The 12748-nt window shown below is 39.1% G+C and overlaps 1 protein-coding gene across 2 annotated transcripts in view; it reads right to left on the bottom strand.

Annotated features, from left to right (window-relative positions):
• The window catches only part of LOC121420178 (Down syndrome cell adhesion molecule homolog), a 53837-nt gene that overhangs the window by 17896 nt on the left and 23193 nt on the right, over positions 1-12748 (bottom strand). For both annotated transcript variants that reach the window (XM_041614726.1, XM_041614725.1), the window contains exons 7-19: positions 9499-9771; positions 8704-8982; positions 8131-8250; positions 7335-7505; positions 6587-6883; positions 5473-5604; positions 4679-4852; positions 3843-3913; positions 3217-3448; positions 2369-2515; positions 1720-1875; positions 910-1049; positions 94-247 (exon numbers count right to left, since the gene is read on the bottom strand). In XM_041614726.1, the coding sequence (XP_041470660.1) occupies positions 94-247; positions 910-1049; positions 1720-1875; positions 2369-2515; positions 3217-3448; positions 3843-3913; positions 4679-4852; positions 5473-5604; positions 6587-6883; positions 7335-7505; positions 8131-8250; positions 8704-8982; positions 9499-9771 (2346 nt within the window). The remainder of the gene's footprint in view (positions 1-93; positions 248-909; positions 1050-1719; positions 1876-2368; positions 2516-3216; positions 3449-3842; positions 3914-4678; positions 4853-5472; positions 5605-6586; positions 6884-7334; positions 7506-8130; positions 8251-8703; positions 8983-9498; positions 9772-12748) is intronic.

Raw genomic sequence — 12748 nt, forward strand, 5'->3', positions numbered from 1 at the left:
TATACCAGAATAAAAATAGAGGTGAAATTAAGGGGAGCATAAAAATAATTTCTTTTTTGCCCCCATGGGTTTCTTTAACACCTCGATTATTACCTCTAGACATCGGTATCTCAGTAGCAATTCGGCTTGATTCTCCCTGTCCGGCTATGGTGCTGGCCTTCACCCAAAAGTCGTATTCGTAGTCTGTCTGCAAGTCTTCTACCAGATAGTAAAACGTTGTAGGATCCAACTCCTTTTCCTGCCGCACCTGTAATATCATAGATAAATTTGATAAAACGTAGACCCTATTCCATTTCAATACATTCTACTAATTACACTATTGAAATATTTCAAATGTTTTCTTCCTACAAACTTCATGAAAAGACGTGTAGGAATTGACAAATGAGCGAACTGTGAACAATGCAACGTTAGGCATTGTTCAAAAGTAATGATCGGCATTGTTCTTAAAGGTCAAAATCGGTCTAAGAACATCAATATCAATCTTTTTAGTTGCTGATATAAAGAATGAATGTTTGAACTTGACAGGATGTTGAAAACTCCATTGCTAGGTCGGGGACATATATCAAAAATTCGAATGATTCATTACACATCACTTTACCATTGCCTTTCTTAACCCCTAATTTTTTTTTTTACACATGTTTTCCCATTGTAATTTTGTAAACATATCCCGTCATTGTACTCTAATTATAAAAATATAATAACAATACGGCCTAACAGATTCTTCTAAGAAATGAAAATTCATTAAAACTGTGTACAATTCCCTCAATTTTGCTTGAAAGCTCGGTGGCTTCGCTCGCTCGCATTTGTGTTTTTTCGTTATTTTAGGGGTAGAATTGTATATGCGTCTCCCCTCCCCCCTCGGACAAAATCCGGCGTACGGCAATGAAACAAGCACGACCAAGTTCTTACCTCGTTTTCTCCTTCTCGATATTGGATGTTAAGATGATAATGTGTGATGATTCCATTAAGATAGAGTGGCGGGAGCCAAGAGACCATGATACTTGTAGGTGAAGCAGCATGCGCTTTGATGTCCGCAGGAGCTTCAGGAACTAGAAACAAATGAATGGAATAAGAAACTTGATTCATCGAGCTATTCTTGTCCTTTTCTTGTTGTCTCTGTTAATGCTTCATTGTCCCTTTGCGTGTATGAAAGTATGGCGTCATGAGAAAAAAAAATCATCATTATACCAATTGGTAGGCACCGTTGGCAACCATTTTTCTTTCTTTCTTTTTTATTACTGAATTGGGCTAGCATCAAACGTTTGTAATTTAAAATATCCGAGTGCTAAGCTGGCACTGTGAATATAATTTTCGGTTCTCTGTATACATTATGTAAATTTGATCTTTAAAAATGTCATTATTTTGGTTCTCTATGAGCATTGCAAGAAACCCATGTTCATTTCCAAATCAAACGTTAGCCCAATAAATATGCAGATCTTTCGATTGAAGGCAAATTTGAACTTTCTTTTAGTGCCCCTTTGGACTTAATTCTGGGACATAGGTTTTATTTGCCATTGAAAGTAAGTTTCTTGAAAAGCATAGACATGAATTATGAGTGATGAAGTCTGAAAATGATAAAGAATGGTAACTTTTCTACAAGAAAAGTGTGATTTCTATTGCCAAAATTATGTTGGGAAAGGTTTGAATTCATACTCTGAAAGTGCCAGCCCTGAAACTCCATAGGTGATATTCATGGGACATTGATCATAGTTCTCTTACCATCTTGTTCTGTTCGAACTATCTTCTCTTCGCTTCTCACTCCTTCACCAACTCGTGTATGGGCCACTACTGATATACTGTAGTTAGTAAACTTCTGTAGGTTGTGAAGCTCAGCAAACAGCTCGGTCGTTTCGTAAATTTGGTAATCCAGTTCATCTTCATGAGAAAGATCAGACAAGATGGTATAATAAAGTGCATGTATTACAAACTATCGCTTCATATGGCTAAAAATGATATGGTAAATAGCACAATATACATAATGGAGCCAAAAGTATTTGAAAAAAAGTTATATCGTTTCTGTAATTACGGTAACCAGAACCCTTGTTCATGTTAATAGGTTTGGGATATTGATCTGTATTTGATAATCGTCTCACAAAATAACGTGCACCATAAAAATTGCTTTAGCTCTGCGTTCCTCTTTTTGGGAAAATCGAGAACCAGATCTTCACCGAAAGAAAATGTATTTTCCTTTCTTTATTTGTATTGTTAAAATGAAAGGTAAACCTAGCTGTAAATTAGATTGATATGTGCACTTGTATATTTCATACATCCGTGTTCCTTAATTGGTTTGCAGACACTGTTTCCATGGCAACTTTTCTTCATGTTCCTGGATGGGTCTGTAGTAGGCCTTGTTTCCTTAGCAACCTACCTTCGTGCTCTCTGATTGGTCTGTAGTAGACTCTGTATCCTTGTAAGATGCCATTCAAGGACTCTTGGTCAGGTGCATTCCAGAAGACCATGATGTTTGTTGACCCGACTGATCTGGCAGAGACATCATGTGGGGCTTCGCTCGGAACTGAAACCAAAATAATGAAACATACATTAGTTAAAGACAAGTTAAACTGGTATCTATAATAGCGACAGCTCAAGTTCCCAATAATCAAAGCACTACTTGATTGCTTTCTCAGAATGCATGATGTTGTTGTTTTAGCTTATACGGTGCGTATCATTCAGTAGTGAATATTTGCAATATTCGTATCATGTAGTCTTCTTCTTATGTCCTCTAGAATGACCACATATATACATCTATATTAGGTTTATTTTGTTCATTTTGTATTGTAATGTTGTGTGTAGGCCTATAATGCTCAAGAAGAGCAGCTCGAGTGTAAGTCCTTTCTAAATCAATTTGAACCATTTACCACCTAAAACGGAATAAAGTGGAGGATTGCAAACAGACTTGCAAATACGGAAAGGAGGAACATGGCAAAATGAGAGGTGTATAGACAAAGATGGTATAACAAAATGCCGCTTGAAAGGCTTCGGATTATTTCTAAATATTCAAGATATTAGGTGGGTTGAAATAGGAAACAATTTAAGTGGAGTAAGTTTGAAGAATTAAAGTTGTAGAGACGGACGATGGCAGAAGGCGTTAGGTATTGCAACAACGAAAAGGGGAAAACGGAAGGTGGGGTGATAGAAGATTCACATAGATCACAAAAACTACTCAGTACTCGAGAATTTTGGGGACTACTATTATCTCTCCCGAAAAATACTCACCATCTTCCAGAGTCGTAACAAACTGTTGGGGAGACCATGGTCCGACATTTACCCGGTTATAAGCTCTCAGTTGAATAGTGTAGCGGGTAAACTTCTTGAGGTTAGTCAAAGTCCGACTCTCAATGTAATTGGTTTCAACCGGAACTATCCGAGATTGAAATGGTGAATGCGGATCACGATACTGAATGTGATAACCGAGAAGGAATCCGTTTTGTAGATCTGCTCGTGGTTGCTAATAAATAAATGTGAAAAAAATATAAGTTTTAGTTTCATAGCCTCATAGAGCATTGAATATACCTCAAAATGCGAAAAAAAAACTATTTATCAACTTGATAAGTGTCATGTTAAGCTAACATGCAAACGAATCCCTCCTTGACAAATTTCGTTTCTGCTGCGTTCCAATATTAGCTTCCCGTCTGTCTCGGGAAAAATGACAAGTATTTTTGTTTTTACCATCATACAGACCAAATAGCCATTAAGAAATTAATAAACTACCACCCCCCCCCCCCTCACTGTGCAACAGCCCCCTACACCCCCCCCCCCCCCCACACACACATACACACACACATGATCCGAGCCTAATTGCATTTAACGTGTTTAAAGAGCAATATAGACTGGGTACTTACTCTCCACGTTATTTGGATGCTTTGCGAGGTCAAGGCGTCGATCTCAATATTCAAAGGAATACCAGAGGGTGCTATATAAAAAAATAAATTGAAAGTTTTTACTATCCTTATTAATATCTTATACGAGTAACAGTGATTTATTAACCCGGCAAAATATCACATGTAAAAGTGAGGATCAATATTTAAAAAGGAGAATATAATAGCCATGACAAATAGCAATTCTCACTTAAAAAGGCTATTGGCACCATCCTAATGTAGGGGCAGGAGTTCCGCCATTTCCTTTTCAACAGAGTGCAGGGTCCGTCTTACAAAGAGTTACAGTTAATTCGATCAACCTCAATTATATAGGAATCCATCAACGTCTTAATTTTTTCTTCAGGAAATTTGCAGATATTCCTTTGTAAACATAAAGAAGCACACTGAATTTCAAGAAAACTATGAATGTATGTTATACAGAAAATATTTTGAACAAAGATGTGTTTCAGATGTTGACTTTGCTCGCTTTCCATAGTTGTGGTGGATTGGATCAATCGTAACTCTTTCCAAGACGGGGCCTAGAACTTTTTATTGAAACATGCTATTTGTAACAGGTCGAGCCCAACGTCTGGGATACAATGATCCTTACGGTATACACTCACGCTTAAACAATCTACAAAATGCTTCTTTTTACCAATTACCAGGCATTACTAAGTGCCACGTCGTGTAACCGAAACATTCTTGATACCACTTCCTATTTTCACAAAGACACTGTAATCTGACCCCCCCCCCCCCTTATATATAAGGGGAAAGTTAAAGAAGAAGGTCGTAACGCGACCTTAAAACATCAGCAGACCAACCTTCTTCTTCAGTATCAAAGAGGATCTCCTTGCTCGGATCGCTGATTCCAATAGCATTGAATGCGAATATCCTCACATGGTAAGTATAGGCTGGATGCAGATGCTTGATACTATATTGGTAGCCGATTAAATCGGCAGGTACGTGCTCCTGGGGCAGACCCGTTTGCCAAGCATCTATCAAATGAGACGAAGAAAAATGTATTAGTCTGATGGCATGTAAACGATAGGAAGAGAAGCACGTGTTATTTATTCATTCATTTATTCGCATGTATCTTAATTGTATTGTATGTATTTGAGTTTTGTCAGACGTGTATCAATCAGATATGATTATTTACGTCTGGGACCGACCTTTAACGTCACCATCCGAAAGACGTGACCAGGGCTCGAACCTCTGCATCAATTTGTAACTTCCCCACAGCTTGGATTACAGGCGCACGCCACAACGCCCAGTGTAAAATTAAGTGTAGAAATTAAGTTATGCAAAACCATTTACGACCTACAATATAATGATAATAATAGCTGGAATTATGTAACAATTTTGGTCAGATTATACTAAACATTACTATTATTACCCCGGCTTTTACGGCTATGGCTGTGAATGTAACTTCATCAGCAGTGCATCCAAGGAATTAACCATCATTATCCTCACCGTGATATAGCGCAGCATGATGTGGATAAATTGTTTGCTGACGGGAAACACGCCATGGCTGGGATTCAAACCCATAACCCTCTCCTTCAAAGACGAAATCAGTACCATGAGGCATCCATATAAGACAGACAATTGCTTCTCTTACCTGATGCATTTTTGTATTCTAATGTGAAACCCGTCACGGGACTGTTTCCGTCAAATGCTGGTTGCCATGACAACAGCACACCTCTACTCGTCTTGTTCACGACATGTAGGTCTGTCGGGGGCTCTGGTTTCTCTGCAAGAAATCAGAGTTTGGAAAATACTGAAGTCACGTGTCATGGAAGCCCTGTGGTCAATGCCATTCAATACACATTTTTGTATTACTCATTATTATCTGTTAATCATATGAATATCAATTACAGGCTTATTTTACATTGATGCATCGTGAAATAGCTAATGGAACGCAGTTGGACAAAATTAAAAAAAAATGTCCTCCTTTGATTTCTATTTAAAACTTGTGCCGCCACTCCACGACCTCCCATTCATGAGGCTGGTGTTGTACTATAGACCACCGCGCCAGGTTCTTAAATACAAACTTTACAGGTATGAAATCAAATCGTTTTAGATTTAACAGTAATGTCTTCAACATTTGAATTAAATCCAGAGTGCGATTTAGAAATATCCTACTACATTTATTTTGAATCCGGAATGTATATCACAAGGAACCACTGCTAGAAAGAAGAGTGTCACACAAACAGTGGCACAATGTGTTTTCAGTGTGGAACACCATGTGAAATCATCTTCACACTGCTAAATTCGAGCAATTAAACAGCTTCAATAATATTTTCACATAGTCCATTATGAGAACACACTGTGTAACTTGTGTTTTTTCAGCATTTACGAGTTCCGTCAGCTCCGAATCAAGGACTAAACAGATATTTTTTTACATTTTTTTCGCAGAGTGCTCAGCAGTTTCATACGTCGCTGGGTGAAAGCTGGATGGTATTGCATGGATATCAAAATGACAGGACAGAACAACGACGGGCTCTTCTGATGACACCGGAAAAACTTAAAGATACTCCAGAGAAAGGTCAAGTGCGCACAAATTTATACACTTTTGTTCTCTCTTTCATGTGCATGTTGTTTTTTACGTGTTGGTGTGGCCTGTCAACTGTTAATTGTGTCAGTGGGTATTTTTCCTCTGGCTTTAAGGTCGTGTGGGCGGCAATACACAACGACCTCTGTCTAGTTGTTGTATATCGTGTCGTATTGCATACCTTGAACCCAAAGCTGTATGACGTGCTCATCGGCGCCATGTAGATTCTGAGCCAGGCAGATATAGGTGGCTGTATCATCTCGTACCGCGGAGAAGATAGTCATACTAGATAGTACACTATCGCCATCAGTCACTGTCTCGATATCATACCGTGACGTAGACAAGCGATTGAATGGGACGTCATTCTTCGACCACATGATCTCGAGCGGTTGGTGACCCGTAGCTGTGCATTCTAAGGTGATGCTTTCAGTGAGTTCGACGGTGACGTTCTGCTGTTGCTGTTCAAACGTGGCAGGGACTGTTTAGAGAACAAAGAATAATTATTCAATGAAGATAATCGTACATAGTCGAACTTGAACAAATGAGGGCAACGATTATTCAATATACGATATCATTCAATTTGCTCAATAGAAAAAAAAAGGAACCGGAAGTGAATGATAGAACATAAATATTGGCCCACAAGCGCTACAACTGTGCTTTCTAAGGTGATGCTTTCGGTACGTTCAGTTAGTTCAATGGTGACATTCTGCTGTTACTGATACGACGTGACAAGAAGTTTATAAAACAAAACAAAATCATTCTATATATACAAATAAATAGGAAATTTTTAAATCTTTTTATCGTTAAACTTGAAGCCGTTGTCACACATGGAAACCGACTCCAGACCGATCAATGTTATTACGTTGTTACCAATGACATAACATCGGTCGGTTTGGAATCGGTTTCGTTGGTGTGGCTGAAGCGCTTACCAAAGACCGTGAGTGTAGCCGTTTTGCTGTCCATTCCAACGCTGTTACTGATGTGACACAAGTAATAGCCGGCATCCTCTACCCGGGCTTCCCGGATAACAAGAGATCCATTCTCCTGCATCTCAAACCGAGGGTCATCAGGGAGGTCACGGAAATTGGTCGTCGTTGGACCTGACATGAGAGATAAAGAGAGAGAGAGAGAGCGGGAGTGAGCGGGGGAGAGAGTGAACATGACGAAGGAAGGGATAGAAAAGGGAAAATTCAAATGGAGGGGAAAATAGAGGGAGAGAGAAGGGGAAGAGAAAGAAAGAATTGATAGATAGATAGATAGATAGTTAGATAGATAGACGAAATAAAGACAGAAAGAAGATAAAACAGCAAGAAGAAACATCACAATAATAAATAATCATAAGAAAGAGTGGGAGCGTGGGGAGTGAGAGAACAGAGAAAGGAGAAAACAAATAGAGAATGATACATAGTGAAAGAGGAGAGAACGAGAAAAAAAACCCAGAAAATGTTAGAGAAGATAAAATCGTGGGGAGTGAAAATATAACAGTAATCGTATTTGTTTAATAATTTCCAACTACACTCCCGAATAATCATAACACATTACACTGAAAGAGGTCACAGAATAAAGAGATGAAACACAACAGACAAACTGGAAAAGAAACGTCATCTTAGACGGACAGCAAATCCTTGTTACTGACAAGCGCCATCCTTAGGCGAAGGAGGAAAAGGATGAAGAGCAAGGAGGAGAGAAAGCTGATAATGGCGATGGAAAATAAATGTTTCTTACCTGGAGCTTTTTTCCACTGAACATCAGGATTCGGTTTTCCATTAGCCATACATGCTATCACTACTGTATGATTGAGAACTACGGCTGTATTGTGTGGCTCAACGACAAATCGAGGGGGTACTGTATAAAAAGAATATATTAACGAATCATAATTTTGGTTTCTAATTTTGCTGATATCAGATAATGCATATCGCCGAGGATAAACATGACATACTAGACATGCTAGATTCAATCTGCATTTCGACTGAAATTTTTAAGAAACCAGTATAAGGACTGAATGTAGGTTAATCCTTACATTGATTTATGAAATGGAACACCATTACCATAATGGTCAATAGTACGTAGCTATAGCATTTGAAACCCATTATCACAACTGAACTTGTAATCTGTCCTCGAAAAGAAATATCCATCCATTTCTAAAGGAATCTGGGAAGAAAATCCCCTTTTTATCAAATAACATATGACGAGCTATGCAGATAGGTAAAGCATCTAAACCAGGTGATGTAGGAAAAGTAACAAGATTAAACGAGGGGATGATTCTCAGATTCTGAAGGAACCGCGTTTGAAACTTACCTTGAATAGTAAGAGCTGTTGTGTAGTTGACTGCCGCGGCTAGGTTACTGGCCTCACACGTATAGCGGCCATCATGCACTGTAGACGCATCAGCTATGACCAAAGAGCTTGAAAAGGTGCCATTCACAAACTCTATTCCAACCCCATGAGGAATGGCTTCGCCATCTTTGAGCCACCGGAAGTGAATGGGGAGGTCACCACGGGTGACGATGCACATGAGTTGAGTTCGTTGACCTTGTCGAAGAGTTAGGGGTTCGATTGGCTGGATAACTGGGGGAACTGTTAGGAGCATTTAAGTGATAACAATGGTATATGCAATGATATTTCGTATACAATGTACGATACGCTCAGGCTGAACAAAAACTAGAGTTTGCACAGATGGTGTTTCATATTGTTTTCTTTTCTCAACTTCATTCATTATCCATCTTACGAACAAATCCAAATTCTATTTTAAACATATCTGATTCTAAATGTCATCCACATCAAAGCCTCATTTTTTTCTTTGCACTGTTAATTTGATTTTTTGAGTCAGATTCATGTTTTTAATCTAGCTTATCCCGTAAGCGTCTTTTCAAAAGTCAGTTCTTGGAAGAAAAAAAGAAACGAAACGAAACACCGTGGAGCGCGAGCAAACCACCGTAAAAGGCGCTCACTGTTGGATTATTTCCATTATAGAATTGCTAGGTATATCCGCTGATGTAAACTCTAATTCTAACAAAAGTAATATAACTTTACTGAAGAGAAGAGGATTCAGTTAAGAAAAGTTTACTTTGGCAAACTTAACAATCTATTTACCCTTAACAATGAGGTCCATATCAGATGCCGAGCGGTCTCCCCGAGCGTTGCTAGCGACACAGGTATACTCTCCACCATCACCGTACGATGTGACGTCAGCAATAACCAGTGTTCCATTGGGGAACACTGTGTGTCGCATTGAAGAGGGAAGTGTAGTTAACCCTTTGTACCACGTGATAGATGTAATAGGGAATCCAACCACGTGACAGTGGATGGAAACATCAGTGCCGTCTATGGCGATCACATCGGGTAGAGGGCGCACTAAGGGTCGACCTGAAATTAAAGATGAATGAGAGAATCCTTAAAAATCTTGAAGGTAAGTTGAATTTTCCCCCAGTATAATTCCATAAAATAACTGTTTTACTATATTCGCTCCAAAATATATCGGGAATGGAGGATTGCGAGTGTCCCTTTAAATCGAGCTGAATAAAGAATCAACGCGTTATTTTTAAGTACGTTGCAGAGCGCCATCATTCGACTTCCAGCATCAATGCAACGTGTTCAGGAGAGCTATTTGCTTATTATGAAAGTTTTAACAGCTAGAATCATTTCAGACGAAAATGTCACCCTATTAATTTCTTCCTGCTCCACGGCATTAGATATCTTATGATACAATTCGCATCCCAAACCCTTGTTGCAATAAGAATTTTGAAGAAAAAAAACACGAATGAATAGCAAAAATGTTTTGTTGGGCTTTGGGTATTTGTTCAATTGCACACAGAGATGATCAAATGCTTCCCTCCATACATGAAATTCATGCTCGGTGGCAATCCAGATTACAGTCAAATTTTATAGGGTCTTCATCGAGTTTCAAATAGACGGGTCGCAGTGAAACCATGATGAGGGAATATAACTCATTATGATCTATGTTTGCTCAGGGTTTGATAACACAACGCATTGCGATATCTGTAAGAAATTAAAATTTATTACTTGAATAATGTTCCCAACACCAGCCGCCCTGACACGTCTAATGCCATTGATATCACTGCTTAGTCCCGCAAATAAATCCATGTTGGGGAGTGTATCCCAATTCGTTGGCACACGCCAGCGTCAATGCATAGCGGGAGGAGCATTGTTCCCTTTCTTTGTTCAGTGCACGTGTGTGAGATTGCCTTACATCTATAACCACTCGACTATACTAACAATGGAATAGTTAAACCATCGCATCCCGCAAGCTCTCACTTTGGATGAATGAAAAACAATCATGTGATTAAAAAGAAAGTCCAGCTGATTACTTCACGCGCCCAAATGTGTTTTTTCGGTTGGTCGTCATGGTGGTATTTCATTAAAATACATGTAATATTTGGCATAAGATCTCAAAAGATAGCAAAAAAGTCACATGTCCTGCGTGACTTGAACATTGACTCAAGATTAGAGCAATTATTGAGCCCCGTTCCATCAAATTATGCATAGGTCTTTTGTCCTAACATTCGAAAGTATATATTAGTCTTTAAAGCATCAGAATATCTTATGCGTATTCTATAGTCATGTACGACGCAATCCCAAAAGAAGATTTTCTTTTATTGTGTGCCTTTGTTGAATACTTACGTAAAACTACGAGTACATTCCAATGCTTAAAATTATAACTGATATACACCTCAAAAGGGAGAGAATACATGATTTAGTAGTATTTCTGTCGGCTGGATTTTTTATCTGCCTCTATAAAAGTGTTAATATAGCAAGCCTGCCTAGGTGGCACGAGAAATATTGGCGAATCCCGATGGCGGATTGAAGTAAAGGGTGTTTGTGGGAGAGGTGGATGGGGGTCATTTACACAAATGCATTAGAACTGGAACCGAACTTGATGCGGTTGATAACTTAACATTTGAACTGTAGTATAGGCCTATGTATATTTTCAAGTTCTGTTATTTCAATCTCTCTTCTGGTGCGATTCTAATCCACCTAACACCAATTCCCATTCTCTTTCTTACTTGGTCCAATTACAGTTTTCGCTTCGCGGTGTACGGATGATTCGAGAAAAGAGGAGCAGTTACGTCCGTATACCATGGTCACATTTGTTCTACGGCGGCCATACGGCGAGTCGAAAACAGCCGTTTTATTTATTTTTATTCAAACCACCTATATTTAACTGGCACAAAAATGTTAAAACGGCTGTTTCTGACTCGCCGTACGGCCGCCGTAGAACAAATGTGACCATGGTGTCAGTTTCGATGACGAAAAATTGCACACATGCCATTTGTTCAGAGTCAAGGACTACACTGTTGTTTTGGTTCACCAATTTTTGACAAAGACTTATTGATTGTACTTTGCCAAGAAGGGCATTTGACAATACATTAACTATGTCCTTGAATCCTACCTACATTGATGTGTGAAATAAATAACTCTTAGTTACCGAGGGCGGCTACTTTTCAGGCGGGCCCTGCTTTTCTCCTATCTAAATTCCCGATCAGTTGCTAGAAGGCAGAAAATCCCATTTGTCAGGTCTTTGGTATGACTCAGCCGGGGATCGAACCCCAAACCTCCCGATCATGAGGCAGGCATTCGACCACTCCGCCATCGTGTCAGGCAGAATATACTAGTAGCCGGGCATGTGATATCGGGTCGTGGGGCAGCACAAGGGGCCATGTCCCTCACCCTACTCCCCCGAGCTTCCCCGGCAACACGAATGACGCATTTATCTATTACACCCCGCAAACAGATGAGTAAACATAGCACAATATTTGTCCTGTCGGACAGCATGTTATTAGCATCCGGGATCTTTTGTCGAGAGCAAACCGAACTGCCACATTGCACAGCTACCAACAGCATCTCACTCCGTCCAACTGATAGAACAAACCCGTCTTTATAGGTCATTTACATAATAAATGCAAGTAATTGCATGCGTTCTAATACTAATCTTTCTTTCAGTAGATCCGTATAGTAAAATCAATTTCTCTAGCTTGAATAAACGACCTGTTGCACCGTAAAACCGCTGTTTACTGTAAAATCTTACAGAAGTTGTTTAAGTTTAAACCACCATGCCATTGATAATCTATTGAAAATTAATCTTTGTTGTTTAAGATTTTTAACACTTATTTCAACTTTTCATAATGTTTTTCTTTATATTGTAAGTTTTGGATTGTAAACTACATGCACTGTATAACACTTTGAACAGCGTTTCTACTGTGTGCAGACAATGTTGTCTCCGCAAAATGCTTCATGATTTCGACGTTTTTCGGCTACTGGAAAAAAATCCTGTTATCAAACAACAGACAAACGGCGATATGTTTTACTTTATACTTCTGATTAA

Source organism: Lytechinus variegatus, chromosome 8, assembly GCF_018143015.1.
Source record: "Lytechinus variegatus isolate NC3 chromosome 8, Lvar_3.0, whole genome shotgun sequence".
Classification (NCBI taxonomy): domain Eukaryota; kingdom Metazoa; phylum Echinodermata; class Echinoidea; order Temnopleuroida; family Toxopneustidae; genus Lytechinus; species Lytechinus variegatus.